Consider the following 25,290-nt stretch of genomic DNA (forward strand, 5'->3'; position numbering starts at 1 on the left):
GTTGGGAAAACCTTTCGGCATAATCACCTACTCTCTCTCTCTCTCTCTCTCTCTCTCTCTCTCTCTCTCTCTTCTCTCTCTCTCTCCTGTCCCTTTATCTGTGTGGGTATTTCACCAGTTACGAAAAATGTTTCCCGATCTCTGGGTTTCGTGTGTTGTGAGATATGGTTGTCTTTTTTTTTTTTTTATCTTTTATGAGAAAAATACATTTATGTAGATCTACAGTTATTTCATAGGGTCGACATAGTTTTACAATGGTAATTTTTCTTCTTACCATCTGATAATGGTTGTCAGAGTAATTTGGCCTGGCTATTCTTTAAAGTTGGCGTGTGTAAGAACACATACACATACACACACACACACACACACACACATATTCATATATATGGGTGACTCGGTTTACTTTCAACATTTTGCAACTCGTATGATACGAGCATCTTCGTTTAGTACGTGTTCCTTATCGATTTCCAATGCAAAAGGAAAGTTGATTTTACAGAATTTTATTTTATTTTTTTGACTTGCAGTGGTCAGTTTGATCAGATGAATTCTGAAGGCGATACTTTACTATCATGTTTAATAATAATAATAATAATAATAATAATAATAATAATAATAATAATAATACTGTTAAAAAGGATGGCAGAATTAAGCGAGTTGATTTTATATATTGTTTTTTCTATTTTCCTTACAATTCGCTTCTCAGGCTCAGCGATGTTTCTGAGTAACTGGCCAATATTCATATTGGGAATTTTCAAAAAATTGTAAATGCTGAAGGTAATCTTTTATTAGAACAGGATATCAGGTCCAGGTCAAGCAGGGGTCGTCGTCAGTGCCGGTATTATTCCGTAGGCGTAGTACAGTTCGGGCCGGGGTCGTCTTTGGTTTTAAGGGCTGGTATTGGTGCTGGTATAGCTGGTATCACGTGACGTTTCGACCTTCTCGCAGGTCATCTTCGGACGAGTCGGTTGAAGAGACTGTAGCAAGAAAGTTTGCGGGGCGGTATTTATAGCGCTCGGACCGAAGAGTTTTGCATTCTCATTGGTCAGGCCGGTCTTGGGCGAAGTCGAGGATCTTGCCTCGAAGGTCTCAGGTATTCTCTCGTGCGAGCGGCACGGTAGTGTGCGTGGGGATGAACGTCAGGAATTCCGTCTTGCTACAGTCTCTTCAACCGACTCGTCCGAAGATGACCTGCGAGAAGGTCGAAACGTCACTTGATACCAGCTATACCAGCACCAATACCAGCCCTTAAAACCAAAGACGACCCCAGCCCGAACTGAACTACGCCTACGGAATAATACCGGCACTGACGACGACCCCTGTTTGACCTGGATCTGATATCCTGTTCTAATAAAATATTACCTTCAGCATTTACAATTTTTTGAAATTTCCCAATATGAATATTGGCCAGTTAACTACTCAGAAACATCGCTGAGCCTGAGAAGCGAATTGTAAGGAAAATAGAAAAAAACAATATATAAAATCAACTCGCTTAATTCTGCCATCGTTTTTAACAGCATTGGCCTAAAAGAGGGTCTTCTACCAAAATAATAATAATAATAATAATAATAATAATAATAATAATAATAATAATAATAATAATAATCTTAAAATACAGTTATGTACCCATATTTAACTGTGGACTAGTTTCTCCATTTCAAGACTCTTGCCACTATGAGTATTTTTTAATAATAATAATAATAATAATAATATCAGTTTAATCACTCATTGGGCGTTAAGTTATAAAAGTGATTTTGATGTTGGATAATGAAAATAATTATGATAAAGAATGGTAAAAATAATTGTAATAATATATAATAAAAGTAATAATGATCATGATTGATATAATTTATTATAATCATAAATAATAAAAATGATAATAATTATAATATGTAATAAAAGTAATTATAGGAGTGAATAATAAAAGTTATTTATAATGATGAAGGAAATTAATTACAATAACGAATAACACGAATAAAAGTGATAATAGTAATTTAATATAAAAGTAATTACAATAACGAGCAATAAAGGTAATTATAACGATGAATACTAAAAGTAATTACAACAAGAATGTGACTGAGTTTTTTTCTCTCTTTTTTAACCAAAGACTTAAAAAGTAACAGAAGACTTCAACAAATGACTTAAAAAATAGATATAAAGAATAAAATTACTTTAAAAACAAATGACCTAAAAAAGATTACTTTAAAAAAATATTACTTTTAAATAAATGACCTTAAAAAACAGATGACTGTAAAAAAAAAATACAGATGAATTTAAAAAAAAAAACCCGAGGGGTAAAAAAAAAAACAGATGAATTAAAGTAACAACTGAATAAAAAAAACCTCGTCTTCAAAAACAAAAAACTAAAACTTAAAATAGAATAGACGACTTAAAAAAAAAAACCTAAAAAATTAATTTCCAAGAAAAGACGACTTTCAGAAATGATAAACGTAAGAAATGAATTTCTAAAAAAAAGACGACTTTCAAAAAGGAAAAAAAATTAAAGAAAAAGAACTTAAGAAAAAGGATAGGCGACTTTAAACAAAGACAACTTAAAAATTGAATTTCCAAAAAAAGACGACTTTCAAGAATAACTAAAAGAAAGATAACTTAAAAACAAGAATAGACGATTAAAAAAAAATAAATTGAAGATTGAATTTCCAAAAAAAGTCGACTTAAAAAAAACAAGAAAGATAACTGTAAAAAAATAGACGACTCTAAAAAAAGATAACTTAAAAAGTGAAAATCAAAATAAAAAAAAGACGACTTTAAAAAAAAAAACCTAAAAGAAATATAACTTAAAAAAAAAAAGAATAGAAGACTTTGAAAAAAGATAACTTAAAAAATAAATTTCCAAAAAAAGACGACTTTCAGAAAAAAAAAAAATAGGCAAACATTCTTTGGGGAAAAGCGAACGAACGCACGAACGAACTGGCTCTGGAATCCGCTTCGCCAGACAGAAAAGAGAGTAGACGCACCGGACAGGAGAGTCACAGACATGAGAGAGAGAGAGAGAGAGAGAGAGAGAGAGAGAGAGAGAGAGAGAGAGAGTGGGGGATGGGGAGTGTTTGTTTAGGAGAGAGAGAGAGAGAGAGGGGGGGGGGGGGGTGGGGGAGTTGTTTGGAGAGCGAGAGAGAGTGGGGGATGGAGGTTTTGTTTGAGAGAGAGAGAGAGAGTTGGGGGGGGGGGGTGGGGAGTGTTTGTTTGAGGAGAGAGAGAAAGAGATGGAGAGAAGGAGAGGGAAAGAAAGTTAGAGAAAGACAGTTTGAGATTCAGAGAGAGAGAGAGAGAGAGGCGTGGGGGTTGTTAGAGGAGAGAGATAAATAGATATATATATATAGAGAGAGAAAGAGATAGAGAGAAGAGGGAAAGAAAATTAGAGAAAGACGGTTTGAGATTCAGAGAGAGAGAGAGAGAGAGAGAGAGATAAAGAGATAGAGAGAGACAGAGAGAGAAAGAGATAGAGAGAAGAAGAGGGAAAGAAAGTTAGAGAAAGATAGTTTGAGATTCAGAGAGAGAGAGAGAGAGAGCGAGAGAGATAAAATTACAAGGATAGAGAGAGAGAGAATGACAGAGAGAGAGAGAGAGAGAGGCGTGGGGGTTGTTAGAGGAGAGAGGGAAAGAGATAGAGAGAGAGACAGAGAGAGATAGAGATAGAGAGAGACCGAGAGAGAAAGAGATAGAGAGAAGAAGAGGGAAAGAAAGTTAGAGAAAGACAGGTTGAGATTCAGAGAGAGAGAGAGAGTAGAAAGATAACAAAACACGAGGTTGACGGACAACTTTTATATAGTCGAGACGACGCCAGTCCGACAGTTGAAAGTGAAAGAGAGAGAGAGAGAGAGAGAGAGAGAGAGAGAGAGAGAGAGAGAGAGCCAATTCACTTCCTGTCTGGATCCTCTCAATTAGGTAGGTTTCTCTGCATTGACATCTCTCAGCGTTTTCATTATCATTGTCATTATTGGCCAGACTTTCGTCTTCATTGGTATCATTGTAGGATTTAGAATTATCATTATCACTCATGATTATAAACGGGGGATTTTTCTTTCATTATACTCTATATCGACATTTCCCAATGTTTTCATTATCACTGATTTCTACCCTGATTTTCGTCATCATTGCTCTCATCGTAGAATTTAGAGCGATCAATATTATTTATTATTATAAATGTGCGCTTTGTATACTCTCATTATCGTCGTTATCATTATAAAATTATCATGATTCAAATCTGAACAATTGCCCCGTAGAATTTTAAAATCATTATTATTATTCATTGTAGAATTCAGAATAATCATTATCGCTCATTATTATAAATGTGTGCTTTCTAGAATGTCATCTTCGTTATCATAATAGAATTACCATATTTACATGTGCTTTTATACCTGTAAATGTTCATTAGCATACTACATACTTGAATTTTTTTACGACCTTAATTGTCTTTGTTGTAAACACAATATTGTGTTTTCCTCTCTCTCTCTCTTTCTTTTTAACAACATAATGTTTTTGTTGCTATTGTGCTAGCACGGGCTCTTCCTTCTAAAGCATCCCGGCTCTGAACAGCGTTATAATTACTCTTTCTGAAATCGTTTCTCACCTCTTCATATTATAATTTATGGTAATGATTTCAAAATCTTCAAAATAATGAGTATAAACCTTTTGATTATTTACTGCATCGCTCTATCTTCTGTCCAACCACTTTAACTCCCTAGTTTGGATTAGTAAGAAAAACAAATACTCAATAGATGAAACGTGTATCTTTGTGAAAACAAAACTATCTTATGACAGGTGGTTATTAAGAAATTTATATAAAGAAAAAATTGCAAATCTATTTAGGAAAAAATACATTGATTTTTACCTTTAATTCCATTCTAAGCCATAGTAATTTGTAATATTTTGTAACGTCCTACTTATTGTGTAATGAATGTAATATTTTTCTAATAAAAGATAAAAAAAAAAACCTCTCTCTAATCATTGACTCAAGTGCTGATTGGCCGAAATTGCCCACCAAGTGCTTGGCTTAGAAGCCTAAAATTCGTAAATGAAATCAAATTAAAACAAGAATTTTGCCTGCACTAGTGTTCACCATATTCGCACATGAAACGCTTCAATTTGGGAATATTACGACGTCAACGACTTTTGTGTTTTGTGCATAATAAATCGCTACTTTCTGAATACCTTGCGGTAGCATTTGTTGTGATGATTTTGTACGTAATTATAGTACTTAAATGCCAAATGTTAGCACTATTGACTGATTGTATATAATATTGTATATACAGATGTTATTTTTATGATGAAAGATTAAAAAAATTATTCACTGAACTGGGCATGCGAGGATGTAGTTTAGTGTGTATGACGTAACTCAACCGAGACCAGGGTCTTGGCCAATATAGAATACAGAATTTAGGCCGCTGGCCAAGCGCTGGGATCTATGGGGCCATTCAGCGATGAAAGGGAAATTGAGAGTAGAGGAGGTTTGAAAGGTGAGGAAAGTATGATGGAAGGAAGGGTCAGAATTTTTCTTTATTAGAGAAAATATACAATTATTTATAGTTTTAATAGTATTACGTGGAGAATTTTATCAACGTTGACTCAAATTTACCTGAATTGAAGAAAACATTTAGCGTGTACCTTTTACAAATAATCAATGCATTTCAATGTTAATGTTTTTCTGTACTTATCCATATAAGATTTCTTCAGTATATATATCTATATTTTTATTACGCTTGATTTCATGATCCGAATAATACCACCGAATAATATAATACTTCCCAAGTGTAGTACTGTATTATTTGTGCAATATTGTCCAGACTTCATTCTAAATCCTTCAGCTTATAATAAAACACACCAGTATAATAACTCAAGATCATTTTTTTTTTTTTTTGCAGCTCACCAACCACGGGGAAAATCTATTAGTCTGTCTGCCCTTTCTCTTCGTTCTTCGGATGGTAAGTACGAAATAATAGGTTAAATTTCATTTGTTGAACTTTTTAGTTCCAGAGTTGTTTTTTTTTTTTTTTTTATTTTTGAAACGTCTTCAGAAATTCAAGCGAAGTTGCAATGCATTACTAACCTATAACAATAATTACCCTCGTATTTTGATAATTTATTCGTATTTTTATGTATTTATTGATCAATTTAATCACTGGTATTTTTCCTTCTCGTATAACTGATCTCTTTTTTTTTATTCTTGTTTGTTTGTTTGTTTGTTTGTATGGTCTTTTTACGTTGCATGGAACCAGTGGCTATTCAGCAACGGGACCAACGGCTTTACGTGACTTCCGTACCACGTCGAGAGTGAATTTCTATCACCAGAAATGCACATCTCTCACACCTTAATGGAATGCCCGAGAATCGAACTTGCAGCCACCGAGGTGGCGAGCCAAGGCCATACCGATCACGCCACTGAGGCGCTAAACTGCACATCGCATTACTTTCTGTAACTTATTTTCAAAATAAACACCGTATTCTGCGGAAGCTTGAATTTCAAGTTCATGGCCCTTGTGATGGGCTTGTTCCATGTGAATAGGGTTCAACTTCTTAATAATAATAATACTAATAAAAATAATAACAAAATTACAGTAGCTTGTCTATAATACGGAAAAGAGTGACAATCTAAGTGTAACTGTGTATGCGAATTATGTAGAAGCTTCGGTGTAGATATTTCTAAGAATTTAACTCTTATCACTAACTTTTATTTTTCATTATTGAAGCTCATCTTAGAGATATTTTGTTAACGCAAAGGCTTTTATCTTTTAAACAGCATAAAAAAATTAAATTGTTCAGATATGGTTGAACTTATGAACATAATATGAACACCCATTTCACTGAAATGAATTTCTGACTCACATCGGGGTCGAACCCCGGTCGGCCTCTCAAATGGCAGACCAGGGCGCTACCAATTGACCCACACATGACCTGTGCGGGTTAATTGGTAGCGCCCTGTCCTTTTCAATACTTTTCATTTATTGCTCATTGCTATAATTATAGTTATATATTTGGTTCTAATTATTGGTTTTGCCTTTTATTTCATAGCCAAATCTCTCTCTCTCTCTCTCTCTCTCTCTCTCTCTCTCTCTCTCTCTCTCTTTCTCATTTGAACATTGTATCAATGATACAAATATACAAATAGTAATAAAGTTATTGTTAGGAATCAAGAGAGAGAGAGAGAGAGAGAGAGAGAGAGAGAGAGAGAGAGAGAGAGATAACGTTTCATCAACAGTAATCAACACAAGAACACACACACCCAAGCAAGCAAGCAAACAAACAGAGAGAGAGAGAGAGTGGCAAGATCTAGGCCGAGCCATATTGCCTTCAACCTTCCTCGTGCCGAAAGCACAGTAATGACGGTTGCACCTGTTTCTGGAATGCATGAGAGGCTTGGCCGACGAGGTCTAGACGTCCCGACGACGTCTTAGAAGACGCAACTTCATTCTTCGCTCTCTCTCTCTCTCTCTCTCGTCGATAACGAAGAAGTAAAACGCCGATCCGTGAAAGTGGATTTTAAAAGTCCCGTGCTCACTGGACTGCTTCCGGGAGGGGGAGGGGTAGGGGAGGGGGAGGTAGGGGGAGGAGGAGGGGTGAAGCGTTTGCTGACCTAGAATATATATGATCGAAAGATATAAAGAGACGAACAGCAGCAGCAGCAGCAGAAGTGTCGAAAGTACGGGGGGGGGGGGGGATGGGGGGGGGAGAAGGGAGGGGGAGGGGAGGGGAACAGGGTCTAGGTGCAGGGAGAAAACGGAGTCCGTAGGAGAGGGAGGGAAAGGGTTGGGGTGCTGGTGCAAGGAAGGGCGAGAGGGGTACGGGTGAGGGGAGGGGATTCGGATAGGGAGCTCCTGGGGTAAGGGGTTAAGAAATGGGGGAAAGGGGGCAGGGGTGAGGTAAGGGGGAAGGGGAGGAGGGGGAGGGTGAGAATGATAAGGAACTAGTAGGGGGAGGGGGAAGTGGGGAGGGTCGGGGGTGGTGGGTACAGAGAATTATGGGTGAGGCACAGAACTGATGCAATCGGTGCCCGGTGCCCAGTCACTGGTCAAGAGAGCACCATTCCATTATTGGTGACGTCAGTCTCTCTCTCTCTTTCTTCTCTCTCTCTCTCTCTCTCTCATTCTGAATAGAATTACTCCTCGTTCAATTGTACCTCTCTCACATCCGACGATATTTTCGCATTATGATTGTTTTGCAAACCACTTTTTCCCTTCGAAAGTCAACCAAGTTCTCGGGAATGTACTAATTCTTCCTTGACATGGGTATATGTATGTATATACATAGTAAATTCAAGTATGTAATATATAAAATATAAACAAAATAGATGTGTATAATCTAAGCTGGTTATGTATTGTTACAAGAGAGACAATAATACTCTCATCGGATAAAATTCTGAATGTAATTCTGTTAAAATGGTAAAATATTGTATATTTTCTCTGATAAAAGATAAAAAAAATTCTTCCATGATATGAATTTCATGATGAGTGACTGAAAGAAGAAGGCTATCGTACTTATGGGGTCACTGAAAACGAATCAGCAAATTGGTGTCAATCAATATGTCACAAGAAAAAAAGGCACGGAAAAAAAGTACCATTAATCTTTCTCACATAATGAACCCCAAGGGTAAATTTTAACCCGGTATGTATCCATGTATCTACCTTAGCGGTGTGTTTAGTACAAGCCCGTTAGGGATTACCGTGAAAAAACATAAAAAAAAAGGACTAAATATCTTAAAGATAACGACCCCAAGAAACACTGTGAATTTTTTCTTGAGACTTTATTTCCGGCCACCATGAATTAATGTCATCTTTTTCCTGTGACTTTTTCCTGTAGCCAAAATGGTGACTTTTCCTGCCACCTTTTCAACAAGCCTTTGCTACAAATGCGTCTAATCTTTGCAGAACGCTTGCTTCTTTTATCGGACTTTCTTCGTATGAAAGCAAATGATTGCAGAATGGCAGTTATCGCTTTACGCTGGCTACTAAAATATTCACACGATAAAAAAAAAAAAAAAAAACATCTTGAAAAATACCAAGATTTCGCTTTTGCACCCTTAATTACGCCATAACATTACGACCATTTCCATATTTTTTTTTCTTTTGCATTATCATAATACGCGTTCATGCTTACAACGACACACATAAGCCTAATTTCGCTATTTGATTAAGCTGCAGCTATTCCCATAGACTTACGTTTTATCATGTTTGTCTAAATCCTGCTTGTTATTCATATTTTCACTTTCGATTTTATGCGATTTTATTAATGGATATTGTAATGATCTTGAGCTAGATTGCTTAAACGGTTTAACCGTCCCTTGTCTTTGGCATTTTTCACAATTTATTTCATAGATACCTATATGCCTACGTAAGTTCACTAAGGTTTCATGAAATCACATAAGGCACCTACGCAATTCTGTGCTTCTTCACTAGGAGGAATTTCATAGTTTCCTTGTCCTCTGCTTAAAACTACGTATGAATTCCCACTAAATATTCATCATTGTCATTATCACCAGCAAGCGTCACTACCAATGCTATGATGGTGATAATCATCTTTCAGCATTTTATCAGCAATGAATTTTACAAGAAAAAATTTACGGTATTCTCTGGGTCCCATAGGCTGAGGTGATTAAGAAGAAAGCATAGGTCTATCGGTAAACTGCTGCATCTCTCTCACAGCCATAGACCTATAGGTGGCTATTTGCCTGTCACGAAAAAAGCATAGGTCTATGGGGACGTTGCTGCCTCTCTCTCTCTCTCTCTCTCGTCTCTCTCTCTCTCTGCCATAGACCCATACGTAGGTGGCTATATGTCTGTCACGAAAAAACATATGTCTATCGGAAAGCTGCTGCTGCTCTCTCTCTCTCTCTCTGCCATAGACATATATATACTTAGGTGGCAATTTGTCTATCACGAAAAAAGCATAGGTCTATCGGGAAGTTGCTGCTCTCTCTCTCTCTCTGTCTCTGTCTCTGTCTCTGTCTCTGTCTCTCTCTCTCGCCATAGACGAAAAAAGCATAGGTCTATCGGGAAGTTGCTGCTCTCTCTCTCTCTCTCTCTCTCTCTCTCTCTCTCTCTCTCTCTCTCTCTCTCGCCATAGACGAAAAAAGCATAGGTCTATCGGGAAGTTGCTGCTCTCTCTCCTCTCTCTCTCTCTCTCTCGCCATAGACGAAAAAAGCATAGGTCTATCGGGAAGTTGCTGCTCTCTCTCTCTCTCTCTCTCTCTCTCTCTCTCTCCATAGACGAAAAAAGCATAGGTCTATCGGGAAGTTGCTGCTCTCTCTCTCTCTCTCTCTCTCTCTCTCTCTCTCTCTCCGCCATAGACCTATACGTAGGTGGCTATATGTCTGTCACGAAAAAAGCATAGGTCTATCGGAAAGCTGCTGCTGCTCTCTCGCCGCCATACCCTTTTAGCAATTTGTGCCTGTCACTGAATGGTTCTTCTTTGCTCTAGTAACCAGTGGTGCAGTGCAATTTCCGTTTGAGTACGTTCAACTCCCACTAGGTTTGTACTATAACAAGTACCGAAGTACTGAGAGGCGCAGTCAGTCAGTCAATCAGACATTTATGCAGATTTTCAGACAGACAGACAGACGGACAGAAAGAATATTTCTGCCTATATTTGGAGCATTTTGATGCGGTTCCGTTGCTCACGCGTTCTCCACAGCGACGCCATTCATGCAAAACGACCTCCTGAATTACGATGTGCATGCAAACAAGGTTCGTTTTCCTTTCGGACAACAATTGGCAATACTGTTGAGCAGACACTCACAATGAGAGAGAGAGAGAGAGAGAGAGAGAGAGAGAGAGAGAGAGAGATCTGGCGTCCCGAAGCACCCCGCCACCAGACGGAAGTTAGGTACGAGGAAAGCATATATGCCAGCTTAATCTCTTCGGCAAAAGGGCAACGTGATGCGTGTGGTGTGGTTGTGAGTTTGTGTGTGTGTGTGTGTGTGTTTGTGCGCGTGTTTGTGCGTGTGTTTGTGTGTTCCAAGCATTTAATTACGGCAGGGTAATTGAGGATGTCATTCATATCTCGCCGTTCTAATAAATTCTTGGGCTAATGTCGTAATTTCGGTGTAATGACAATGGCTGCAGTTGATGTATTTGGGACCTGTAATTTCCCGAGAGTATAACGATGAAAACGTCTTCAGGAGAGAGAGAGAGAGAGAGAGAGAGAGAGAGAGAGAGAGAGAGAGAGAGGGTATATGATGATAATAATAATAATAAACACTACCTAAATGAGGAAGCAGTTTTCCTTAGCAACTTAGGAAGCACACACAAGCCTTTAGGTTCTTTGTTTGCTGTTGGCAGACTTATCTTAAAAACGTCATAGTTTCTTCACAATTTGATAAACTATATAAAAATTGTTTTCTTTAACCTTGGAATATATTTTCGGAATATTTTTTGGAATATTTTTTTTTATACATTCAGATTAATGGTCAAAATATAAATCAAGTTAAAATTTTGTATTTTAACTATACTCTGTTTTTTTCCATCTGTCCATCCGCCTGTGGTGTTTTCGTATGGTAACACGGCGTCCCGGGCTTTAGAGTTACATTCAGCTTACATTCAACAATAATAATAATATCCAATTTCGAATATTAACGGTGTACTTCGCATACAGTAAATTATTAAAACACTTTTCAGTTGCAAATGTACACCCAGATATCCTTTTATTTACATAAAACTTACACATACCATAACTATTTAAAGCCCGGGACGCAGTGTTGCCATGCAAAAACACCACAGGCGGATGGACAGATGGAAAAAAACAGGGTATAGTAATTTTTTCAAAATTCCTTTTTATCTATTTATCTATTTATTTATTTATTCATTTTACAAAAGAAGGTATAGAAGAATCAGAAAAAATTAATACGCGTTCTCTCTCTCTCATAGTATCAGAAAAAAATTAATTCGCGTTCTCTCTCTCTCTCTCTCTCTCTCTCTCTCTCTCGTATCAGAAAAAAATTAATTCGCGTTCTCTCTCTCTCTTCTCTCTCTGTCTTCCTTCCTCTCTCTCTCTCGTCTCATCTCTTCTTCAGTATCGAAAAAAAATTAATTCGCGTTCTCTCTCTCTCTCTCTCTCACTCATAGTATCAGAAAAAATTAATTCCTGTTTTCTCACTCTCTCTCTCTCTCTCTCACTCTCTCTCATAGTGGCAGAAAAACATTGATTCGCCTTCTCTCTCTCTCTCTCTCTCTCTCTTAGTATCAGAAAAAATTAATTCGCGTTCTCTCTCTCTCTCTCTCTCTCTCTCTCTCTCTCTCTCTCATAGTATCAGAAAGAAATTAATTTGCGTTCTCTCTCTCTCTCTCTCTCTCTCTCTCTCTCTCTCTCTCTCATAGTTAGTATCTTGCGCTATACCGAGATTATAATCTGTGGCAACGGAATGACGGTCTCTTATGAATTAATTCATGTATTTTGTTCTTGTGTGTGTATACGTCTGTCTGTCACGTCACGTGAGTTAGATTCCGACAAAAGAATAATCAAGAAGCTAAAAGTAATTGGACCTTCCAATTACTTTTAGCTTCTTGATTGAGAAGCAGCCCTTGAGAGATGAAGGTGCCAAACATTTTAGACCAAAATCAATACCCGTTGACGATGTCAGGTGACAGAAAGTTAAATTAGTCACAGACCAGTGCCCGTCTGAAACAGATTTTACTCAGATTTTACACAGACAGATTTTGCTCAGATTTTACTCAGACAGATTTTGCTCAGATTTTGCACAGACAGATTTTACTCAGACAGATTTTGCTCAGACAGATTTTGCTCAGTTTTTGTTCAGACAGATTTAACTCAGATTTTATTCAGACAGATTTTACTTAGACAGATTTTGCTCAGACAGATTCTACTAAGACAGATTTTGCTCAGACCGATTTTACTCAGATAGATTTTACTTAGATTTTTCTCAGGCAGATTTTACTCTTGAAAGAAGGTTTTCTGAATACGGAAGTGAGAGAGATCAGATTAATGACAGATCATTTTATTTTGCTAAAAAATTATTTTCATCTTATTTGGATTTTTACATTTTTTGGGGGGGCGGCGGGGGTTGGGGGTTGTTGGCGGGAAAGGGGTTGCATCAAGATGGGTTTCTGGCTGTGTTGGCAAAACAGAAATCATGTCAGATTTTGCAATGAAACTTCGAAGAACAAAACTCTTTCTTTTATTTTTATTTTTTTATTTCTGGTAATTTTGACAAAGTATAAATTTTATCAGATTTTGCATTTAAACTTGTAATATTGAATAATTTTCATTTATTTATATATTCTTATCATGTATTTACAAAAGTAGGTACAGAGGGACCGGAAGGAATTAAAATGCGTTCTCTCTCTCTCTCTCTCTCTCTCTCTCTGCATAGATCTCGTGCCTGCAGTAATTCTAAGATTCATTCCACAGTGAGACAGTTTTCGTGTTTCGACTTTACTCTCTGACTATGAGGAAAGAAGTTATTTTTTACATTATAATCTAATTTTATTTCTTACGTCCCCTTCTGCATTCGTTTACCATGAAACGCACGAAGTCTTTTGCCTAAAGGACGTGTGGGCACTTGAAGCCCTGTAGTGCCGGTAACATAATTGGCACGAGTGCCAAGTCTCGCATTTCTTGGCTGCGAGCACAAGATGGTGCTTTTGAGACTATAGCGTGACATATTTTTTTTTTCTTTTTTCTTGCGTTGCGTCATCGCGCGGAGAGCGAATGCGTCACTCGACGACTTCCTCCTTCCTCCCTCCCCCTCCTCCTCCTCCTCCTCCTCCAAGCACGCGTTGCGTCATTGCTGACATCGCCCTGCGTATCGCGTCACGCGCGCCGCACTCCAAAAAGTGCGTCAGACGCAATCTCGTGGCGACGCCAGATCTGGAACTTCAAATAGACGTCAATGATTATAGCTCGAAGGGTCACGTGATGCCCGCGGCTTGGCGGCGGCTCCTTTTATATCTGGTGGGCACGACGCCCCCTTGCCCATCCCCCAGGTCACGAGAGTGGCATGGCACCCTGTGGTATCGAGGAGACCAGACAAAGGTTTCGGGTATAAGGTCAGGCGCGGACAAAGGCGACCTCCAGGCTTCTATTGGGGTCACGGCGCATATCCCACCTCGGGGGGCCTCTGCTGTGCCCAGACCTTGGTTCAGATACCCACCACCTCCTCGGTTTACCCATCGTCAGTGCCCCTACTTGCTGCTCTTGGGTCACTCTCTTCTACCCACCCCCTCGCCTTTCCTAACAGCAACAACATTCCCCCTAGCGACCAAACAACACAACCCTATCCAACCCAACAACAAAACCCCTATCACACCCAACAACACCCCATAACAACAAACCCCCTATCACACCCAACAACACCCCATAACAACAAACCCCCTATCACACCCAACAACACCGCCCTCCCCAACCCCAGCCAAGACCACCCCCAAACCCCTTTGTGGTCTGTTGCAGATTCTCAGATCTTTTTCATCATCCATATTCACACGAAGGTCTTTGAATGTTATTCATATTTCTCCCTTTTTCTTCTTTCTCCAAATCAGTAATCTTTGCTGTTCATCCTTTTATAAATTAACAAATTTTGTTAAATCTGACTTCTTTTATTTATTATTTATTCTTTCTGTTTTTCTTCTTGAATTTGAAAATAATGGAATCATCAGTTCTCAGTGCATATATATATATATATATTATATATATATATATATATATATATATATATATATATATATATATATGTGTGTGTGTGTGTGTGTGTGTGTGTGTGTGTGTGTGTGTGTACATAAAGGAAACTGTAAGGGCTTTAATAACGTCCGTAAGAGTTTTTTCAGTAAGTATATAAACATAGCTCTAATTATACGTAGGAATGAATCAACGTTAGTTTTTATCTAAAAAAGAAAACAACTTAAATAACATTTTTCTTCCGTAGAAAAAAAATATAACTTCCATCTCGGTCTCTCTATTACAGAGGTCAAGAATGAAAATTAGTATACTTATAATTTGCACTTAATTTGTTTGTTGGTATTTGGTTTAATTAAGCCCATAATTTGTGCTTGGTGTGACGTTTGTTTTGTTTACCTAAACCTGTAATTTATACTTAATGTGTCTGTTATAGTGTTTATTAGATAACTAACCTTTAATTTGTAGTTTAATTCTCTCTTATTTTGTTTAGCTAAACCTTCAATTTGTAGTTAAAATAAATCTTATTTTATTTAGTTAAACCTTCAATTTGTAGTTAAATTCTCTCTTATTGTGTTTAGCTAAACCTTTAGTTTGCACTTAATCTCTTTGTTATTTTGTTTATCTAATCTGCAATTTAGATTTGATTACCCTGTTATTTTGTTTAACGGAACCCATAATAATTCGTCTGCTTACTGTTTACAAGTGTATAAGTCTACTAAGCAATCAACGTCTGGAAAGACTGATCCAAACTGAAAGTAGGCAAGACCCTTTCATCCTTTTTTCCAAAAATAGTCGTTTCCTATTCATTCCGCCTTCGGAGTGCTCGTCTATTATTAGGCCCGATTTAAACAAAAGCTGGCCATTGAAAGCGTTGGGCTTGGCCACTCTATTGTATGGACTTTTTATCCTTCTATGAACCGAAGTTACCAGTGGCTGTGGTAGATGTGTTTACCAAACGATTTTATATTATAATACTTTTTTACTTATCCAATTGGTAGGTTATAGGTGAGGCCAACCCTTATTCAGGGTCCGTAAGGCAAGTTTGGGAAATGATATGGGAGGTGGAATATTTCGCAAATACGAAAGACAGAGAAGAGGGGAAGAGAAAGAGGGTGATAAAAAAAAAAAAAAAAAACACACACACACAGAAATGCGCCTATGGGCAGGTGTAAAATTAAAACCTAACCAATGAATAAAGGCTTTCTTCTTAAAGTTTCTGAGAATCTATGAATCTGAAGGTAAAAAATGGACTTTCTTTGGATTCATTAATTACGCAAAACTATTTAAAAGTATCCTCTTATACACTTTAATACTTTCTCTCTCTCTCTCTCTCTCTCTCTCTCTCTCTCTCTCTCTCTCTCTCTCTCATATATCGGTAACCATAGAATGATTGAAATCGTGAATTATGTACAACTGGAATACATGTATAACTAAAAGCTTGATACCTTTAAAAATGCAAGCTTAATAAGCTTATAACTGAAAGCTTAACACATATATAACCGAAAGCTTAATTCATTTAAAACTGAAATCTTGATACATCTACAAATGAAAACTTAATCCATAGAGCATCTATAAATGAAATCTTAATAAATTTATAACTGGAAGCTTAATACACCTATAAATGAAAGCTTCAATTTATAACTGAAAGTTTAATACATCTAGGAGTGAAAGCCAAATGCATTTATAACTGAACATAAATGTGCATATAACTGAAAGCTTAACAACATTTGTAACCGAACGCTTAATAAATTTATAACTAAAAGCTTATAATACATTTACAACCGAAACCTTAATACATCTATAACTGAAAGCTTATTTCATGAATTAGTGAAGGCATAACACATTTATAACCAAAAGGTTAATAAATTTATAACTGAAAGCTTAATACATATATAAGTGAAGACTTAACGCATTTATAACCGAAATCTTAATAAATTTGTAACTGAAATCTAAATACACTTACGCCTGGAAGCTTAATACATCTATAGATGAAAGCTTAATACGTTTATAACTGAAAGTTTGATATTTTTATAACCGAAAGCTTGATGAATGTATAAATGAAAGCTTAAACCAACAGTAAATCTACCTCCAACCTCCTCAGGCAAATTTATCAGTCGAATAAAACAAGATGAATGAGAGATAAATGACTCATTTGTCAATAAAGCTTGTGAGAGACGAAGCTTAATCCCTCACATCACCGCTGTGCGACGCCACGAACCTTTCCAGACTCAACCGATAAATCAAGCAATAGACTAAGTCTTCTTGTACAGGTAGAAACCGCCATTGAGGGAGTGGTAGTTGTACGCTCTCTCGATCGGGTGGGAATCAGTCTCAGACTTTGTAGAATTGGGGGTGAGAGGGAGAAGTAAGGTAGGGGGGAGTTTAGTAGGCACTGTACCCCCTCCCTCCCTCCACCCTTGAGAGAAACTCCATACAAATGATCTTTCTCAATATGATCTCTTTCACACGACCCTTGCGCCATGGCTTGTACAACTATATACCTGAGCGCTTGTAAGTTGTGGTGGTGTTGTTATAACCGGTGTTGCTATGAGAATCATTACTAGTCCTAGTGTATTGTTGTATACCTGAGCGCTTGTAAGTTGTGGTGGTGTTGTTAAATAGTTTTGCGTACTTCAAGAATCTAAAAAAAGTCATTTTTTTTAGATTCTTGAGAATCATTACTATGAGAATCATTACTAGTCCTAGTGTTATTGTTGTATACCTGAGCGCTTGTAAGTTGTGGTGGTGTTGTTTTAACCGATGTTGCTATGAGAATCATTACTAGTCCTAGTGTTATTAGTGTTCTTGTTGTATACCTGAGCACTTGTAAATTGTTGTAGTGTTATAGCTGCTAAGAATACTAGGCCTAGAATAATAAATATTAGGGCTGATACGATCGTTATGGGTCTATGAATGGATTTTGTGTTTTTAGCTGTTGTTATTATAAGATATTTTATTGTTAGGCTGATTATCGTATCATTTGTTCCTTATGAATTGACATCTGTCATTTCTGAATAGCCCCATTGTTTCACATCTCCGCCGTATTTATAAATACCATACATGAATTTCCATTCCGGTTAAGATTTGAGTTGCATGATTATGCTTGCAACATTAATGTCCTTTTGATCAGAAAACTGTAACAAATTATAGTAATTGCAGAAAAAATGACAAATAACTGATTTTTAGAAATGAACAACGTAAGTTAGCATGAAATGCAACGGTTACATTATCATTCCGCCAAACTCAACACCCTCCCCCCGAACTTTTACCGTCTTTCCCGCCTTGCCTCGTGAGCTTCGAAATCCTGTTATGTCAGCTGTAATGCATTACACCTGAATATAATCTACGGCTTTAAGAATATACAATACTGCTGTTCAATTCTGCCATTTGCTATTTCACCCAGTGTTAAACTCGCATAATATATATTCACAAAGCCAGAGCGAGAGTATCTGCTCTGACAACAATGGCATAAAATCAGACCTCTCGAGTAATAAATGACAATTCATTTGACAAAATCCTTTCACAGGATCAGGACGAGTATCTGCTCCAACAACAATCGCAGGAAATTAGACCTATAGAATTCCTAGACGCAGCAGGACTTTCGAATCTGGTCAAGTTTTGCAAACGTCTCGTGTCTTTCCTTTGACACAAAATCAAAGATACCCATTTTGAAGTGTTAGCCTCTCCTGTAAATGCATGATACATAGCCTACTTTAGCACATTTACTACTAGAATCGCCACTCTTTAATTACAGAAGTGATTGAGACTAATGAAGACGTTACCAATAATAGCCTCGACGTGAATTAAATCAGTCTTTAAAGGCATCACCTACTGGCATATATATATATATATATATATATATATATATATATATATATATATATTCTTAAGTAATCAAGGCTTTAATTATAACCGTATTTAAACAGAATTGCGTTCGCTAAAGTAACAATCTCAACTGCAATGGAAATGTGTTCAAAACAACGCAATTTATCAACAGTGTCGAGATGGTGGTCTAGGCTGCTGATAATAATGAGTCTAGGGCACATCCGGAGTCTCTCAAGTTAAGAGGAAGAATAAAACGGGAAGCTTCTTGATGTAGATCTTACTTCTTCTTTTTTCTTACTTAGATAAACAAATAAATAATAAATAAAATAAATAAATGGTTCCGAAAATTCTCTAGACCGTGTTGTGTCAAAGCGCTGGTTTAGAGAAAGTTTACCGACTTGCTTGCTGTCGTCAATAAGAATCTCTCATTATTTCATTTTCATGCACGTCGTCCGTTTCTTTCAGGCGGAATATCATATTTGAAAAGCTAATTGTAACTTATTTTACGACATCCGCACGGAAACACGCCCGCGAAGCCCGGCAAAGTCAATATGTAGTAGCTACGTATCGCATCAACTACCTTGTCAATACCGTGCAATGGTAATGCCATACCCACATCCCTCAATACAGACCTTTTATTGTGCTAGCTCTCTCTCTCTCTCTCTTTCCTATTTTCGTTATCGCAACCCCCTTCACTCTTTCTCCTTTTGCCTCCTCCCCTCCCTCCCTCCCTTGAATATAAAGAGGCAAAGAGGGCGAGGAGAGGGAACAGGGAGTGGGTAAAAGGGATCGTGGGACCGAAGGCATTGTTCTGCACAGGGACAATGCTTCTTCTGCTGCTGCGTAACACACAATGCTTAGTCTGCTGCCTCTGCTCCTGCTACTACTCCACTAGCACCCCACACTCCCCCCCCACAGGGTAGTACCCCAGTCTTCGCACACAACGAGAAAAATCCCTCGTTTTGTGGTAGTCGAAGGGGTGGGAAGGAGCCCGGGGGTGGGGGGGGGGGATGTTGGGATCCAGAAGGAAAAGGCGTTTTCACCAATTCCAGAATGCGTAGAGAGAGAGAGAGAGAGAGAGAGAGAGAGAGAGAGAGAGAGTGAGAACTGATCAGTCTAGCATGATTAATCAATGTGGTAGCATGAGTTTTCACCAATTCCTGACTACGTAGAGAGAGCGAGAGAGAGATAGTGCGATCATTCTAGCACGATTAATAACAGCAGATAACTTCGTCATAAGCCCGTGCATCGTCGTTTAATTATTCGTAGGAAAACAGTCGAATTTCATATATCATAATATAAAATAATATACAAAACATTAATACCAGATTCATACAGAAATAAAGAATGTAAATGTAAATGTTAACAATAGAAGGAAATAACTAATATGCACTTTCTTCCACCCAAATGTTGGGAAATGTCCTCTGACCACGTGACACCAAACTCCTCGGGGAAGCTGTTCCGGAATCTGTTTATTAAAATGAAAATGATAACTATCTTAGAAATCGGCTGAATTTTGCTTTTGCCGTAGTGGATATCTAGGCCTATGTACACAGATAAGTTGTTGAATATACTCGGAAGAAAAGACAATAGACTTATTCGTTGCTAACTGGTGTATGCGAGGTCATAATCCTGAGGTATTAGATATTTTACTGACTGGAAAATTTGGGAATGGGAATATAAATATAGAACGTGATGAATTATATAGATAAAGACAAAATCTACCAAGGAAATAAAAACGATGGAGTTTTACAAGGCCTTTCGGTTTTTTGTTCTTTATATGTAACACACACAGACACACACACACACACACACACACACACACACACACACACACATATATATATATATATATATATATATATATAAATATATATATAGATAGTATACCAGAGTCAGTGTCTGGTATAAAAGTACCAACATGGCCGTCTACGCACACAATCATATACTTTGTTTCTAAATGAACTTATACACTTTTCATCACGTTTAGGCTGGCAGTACACTAAATTCAGTATAACTTCAGGATAAACAAAGTCCTGAAAATAAAATATAAAAAATGGAATTATCAACGGATGATGAATTATATCGACGTGAGCTGGTGGAGTTTAGATTGGGGGTATAATTGTTGATGAACTTGGGACTAGTTCGCAATCAGTAGTCCGTTAAAACTTTAACTGTGATTCTTCTGCAGCTACGATTCGTGGTAGACTCATAGTAGTTATTTTTAGGCCGATGCTGCAAATCAATAAGAGAACGGAAATATGTTAATGTTGTTACTGAATTTAGCAGAAATTCCCCTACCTTTGAATTTAAGGTTTTGCGAAACATGTTTGAAATGTTAGATTTGAAAGTATAATTTCATGATTATTGCGAGGTCGAGTATTGAGCAAGTTAGCGCTGTGGATTCCAGGTTTTTGTACTTGGGGGGAAATGACTATAGCTTCTCACACTTAGGAAAAGTATGTAAAAGACTATAGCTTCTCACACTTAGGAAAAGTATGACAAGACTTATAGCTTCTCACACTTAGGAAAAGTATGAACAAGACTATAGCTTCTCACACTTAGGAAAAATATGTAAAAGGTTATAGCTTCTCTCACTTAGGAAAAGTATGTAGGCCATAGCTTCTCACACATGAAAAAGACTATAGCTTCTCACACTTGGGAAAAAGACTATAGTTTCTTACACTTATGAAAAAGACTATAGCTTCTCACACTTAGGAAAAAAAACTATAGCATCTCACACTTAGGAAAAGTATGTAAAGGGCTATAGCCTCTCACACTTATGAAAAAGACTAGCTTCTCACGCTTGGGAAAAAGACTATAGCTTCTCACAGTTATGAAAAAGACAACAGCTTCTCACACTTGGGAAAAAAACTATAGGAAAAGTATGTAAAGGGCTATAGCCTCTCACACTTATGAAAAAGACTAGCTTCTCACGCTTGGGAAAAAGATTATAGTTTCTTACACTTATGAAAAAGACTATAGCTTCTCACACTTAGGAAAAAGACTATAGTTTCTTACACTTAGGGAAAATAATATACTTTCTCGCACTTAGGAATAAGACTACGACGTTTCAGACTTGGGAAAAAGACTATAGCTTGTCACACTTGTGAAAATGACTATAGATTCTCACACTTATAAAAAAAAAAAAGACATTTCACAAAGATTAGGAAACAAATTTCTTAAGAGGGTGAAATGATCAGGTGGTTTCTGTAAGTGAATCCTAAGACTAACTGAGTAACCTGTAATTAGTCGGACGTATAAAAAAAACTACACATATCTATCTATCTATCTATCTATCTATCTATCTCGTATTCTTGATAGATACGAAGGTCTAATCAAATATGGTTCATGCATTTATACCTACTGTATACATAGTGATTATGTACACGCTGATATGGCTTGCATATAAACAAACATCTAGTAGACTGCACGTGCTCACGTGCTCGTATGCGCCACCGTGCATTTTCCGGGAGAGAGAGAGAGAGAGAGAGAGAGAGAGAGAGTGGGATTAAGTCCCCATCTCTCGATCCTCCCTAATATCTTGCAACTTCTAAAAATGAGAGCGCGCTTTTGGCGGTGGGGAAAGACGAAGAAAAGCTGTCTGGGAGACACAGAAGTGCGCACGCGGGATGCCCCCTGCTCATACCCCTTTCTACAATACCCTCTACCTACCCACTCACCCCACCTCCATCTCCCAGCAACCATCTCCTCTTCCTCGTCGTCATCGTCGTCCTCCTCCTCCCCTCGCCCACCTTCTCTCTTATAAACCACCTTTTTCCACCCCTTTCCCCCCCCCCCCCCCCCCCCCCCCCCTCATTGTCTCCAGCCAGCGCCGGTCTCGGAGACAGGGCTGCTGCTGCCGACCGCCAGTCTGCTGACGGATCGACGGCACCGCCGCGGAAAAACGTGGAGGAACCTCAAAGGCTTTTAGTAGGTAGGAGAGGTATTGATAGGCTATCAATCATTCGCACGACGATTATGATCGGATGCTGTAATGCGATCTGTCGGCAGATGAGGGGAATGCAGTCCTTTGGGTCTCTCCCGTCCCCCCCACCCCCACCCCATTCCTCTCCCCATCTCCCTCATCCCTCCCCCCCCGCCTCCATCCCCCTTCACCCCTCAATCTCCCTCGTCCCTTTCTCTCACTTCTCATTCGCCTCACTTCCTCTCCTTCTTCTCCCCTTCCCCCTCCTCCCTCTCCCCCTACCCTGTTCCTCTCCCTCGTGTGATCTATCGTAGAGCGAGAGAGAGAGAGAGATATTCCAGTAGCAGGAAAGGTATGCGTCGTGTTTGTTCATAGTCTTTTTCGTTTTTATTTATCTCAATTTCCATTTCCAGTTTCGTAATTTCCTTATTAAAATTTTTCTGCTTATTATATTTTCTCTAATTTTTAGTTCGGAAGTAAACATGATTCCAGGTAAGCTCTAAGGCTTTCCAGATTGTGTCTACGGCTTTTCAGGTGAGCTCCAAGGCTTTCCACGTGAGCTTTAATGCTTCCAGGTGGGCTCTATGGCTTTCCAGGTAAGCTCTAATGCTTTCCAGGTGAGCTCTAATGCTTTCCAGGCGAGCTCTAGGGGCCTTCCAGGTGAACTCTAAGGCTCTCCAGGTGAGGTCAAAGGCTTTCCAGTAAGCTCTGAGACTTTCTAGTAAGTCTTAAGGTATTACAGTTGGGCTTCAATGCTTCCCAGGTAAGCTCTAAGGCTTTCCTGGTGAGCTTTGAAGCTTTTCACGTCTTATATATTCTTTTTATCAACAATTTAAAATATTGCCATTTTTTTCAGAGGAATTAACTTACATTTTAGTACATGAATGTTGAAATGCTCATTTGGCCCTCTTTAATGCAGTATTTTTAAAGTCTGTACTTTTTTTTCGAGTGTGTTTTGATATCTGCAAGTGAAATAAGTCAGAGAATGTTCGGGAATGATCCGAGAGTGATGTGAAAATTAAAATGCCTTAATGCCCCCAGTTGAGAAAAGGAGTTTTAACCACTATTGAAAGAGGCATCTATACTAAGACACATGGGTCAACTACTTAGGAGATGCGCCCATCTTCTAAGGTAGAAATGAATAAGTAATATCGAGAAGTTCAAAAATAGGCTTGAACAATACAATATTGAATTTCAAAAATTGTACACTGAAATGATCCCTGAATCCTTGGAGCTGACAGACCAATGAAAATCGTATCAAAATGTGTTCTTTGTAATTGAAGAATTTGCCAACAAAGTCTTCCAAAGGTTGTCCTAGCCATGATCACTCACTCAGCTTGCTTTTGTATGTATTCATATGGTCTCCAGGTACCTGATGAAGGAAATGCTCCAGAAACAGCATCACCACAAGAAGTGAGGTTAAGAGGCAGCTGGTAGAGGAACGTCATGTAAGTCTCTCAGATATCGCAAAAACTGGAGCCAAAACCTCGTGAATGGGCCGAGAACCAAGGACTAAATTATTAAAATTTCAAAGACAGAATGGCATATACTGAACTTTTCCAGCGTTCTTACTGTCAGACAGTGATCTGGCCCCGTACCTACGGCACATCTTTTGATGAATCAACAAAGGGAAGGGCTTTGTCAAACATACTGCTCATGGTGTAAGTGTGCCTTGGACGCCACAGTAGATCGAATGGTTGTTATTGTCCTTCTTTCAAACCAAAACCCATTGCACTGAAACCTTTGCCAATTGCATTTGGAAAAGATCTACAGAGACCAGTAGGTGACATAGGTTATCCAGACGAATCCAGATAAAGAACAGGAATACAGTAGGTCCATTATAACTTCGGTTGTGACACAGATCTGGAAACACCTACTGCTTGCCAAACATAGCCACAACTACTCCTTAAAAGATGAGGGAGGTCTTGGCCAATTGAATCAAGTTTCCCACGAGGCAATGGAGGTGTAAACTGGCAAGGAAACCTTGCGGATTGCAGACCTTCCTCATAAGTGACTTGCAGGCAGTTGTAGTACAGGGTAACTTCATTCTGTCCATTAGTCTTAACTTTACTACTGAATGGGGTTTATCCAGGTAGAATATGTCTAATTGCTTTCTTGACATCAGTGCTTGATGCGTTTTCCTTTTGCTTACGAAAATCAGTTGTAGCATAATTTTCTGTTACTACCAAATGAATCTTGCAATGTAGCAACATCATAACCACTGAGGATATGATTATATTCTGACAAGGGATGGAACACCGCTAAAATAACATGGAATCAAGACAGAACACCTCTATTGGAATGAGTCCAGCACTGATTCGATTTGTCCCAATGAATCACACTGCCCCTGTACTATTACGCTATTGAATTTCCTTATAAGTGTACCTTAGTAAAGTGCGTGTTTTATACTTTGCTTTGCTTTGCAGAGTGACATTCAAAATTTATTTTATATCTGTTGGAATTATATCCTCCTATAATTATTCTCTTGAGAGCCTTTATACCAATGGTGACTGATTCGTCATAAAACCTTTATTTTCTGGACTGCAGGCAAAGCAGTAGTGATCTTATTTGCCAATTGCTAAGACGACCGTTGGAACATTTCTCTTATGGTTAGTTACAGCTTCATTCCAATTAGCAACTTCCACAATTATTATTATTATTATTATTATTATTAGGGAAAAACTCTCTATCGCGAGATTATATAGAATGTTCTAAAGGGTCCACAATAATGCAGCGTTAAGAGTCCGTGTATAATTTTTATGACTTTACAAAAAGCTTTTTGCAAAGTCTTAAAAATTATACACGGACTCTTAACACTTTGTATTATTGTGGACCCTTTGGAACATAATTATTATTATTATTATTATTATTATTTTTTTTTTTTTTTGCTCTATCACAG

At 38.0% G+C, this 25,290-nt stretch overlaps 1 protein-coding gene across 1 annotated transcript in view; it reads left to right on the forward strand.

The window, feature by feature from the left end:
- The window catches only part of LOC135225148 (uncharacterized), a 314,297-nt gene that overhangs the window by 159,177 nt on the left and 129,830 nt on the right, over positions 1–25,290 (forward strand). Inside the window, exon 5 of the mRNA XM_064264376.1 lies at positions 5,880–5,939. Coding sequence (XP_064120446.1) covers positions 5,880–5,939 — 60 coding nt within the window. The remainder of the gene's footprint in view (positions 1–5,879; positions 5,940–25,290) is intronic.

The sequence above is a fragment of the Macrobrachium nipponense genome, chromosome 13 (genome assembly GCF_015104395.2).
Source record: "Macrobrachium nipponense isolate FS-2020 chromosome 13, ASM1510439v2, whole genome shotgun sequence".
In the NCBI taxonomy this organism is placed as follows: Eukaryota; Metazoa; Arthropoda; class Malacostraca; order Decapoda; family Palaemonidae; genus Macrobrachium; species Macrobrachium nipponense.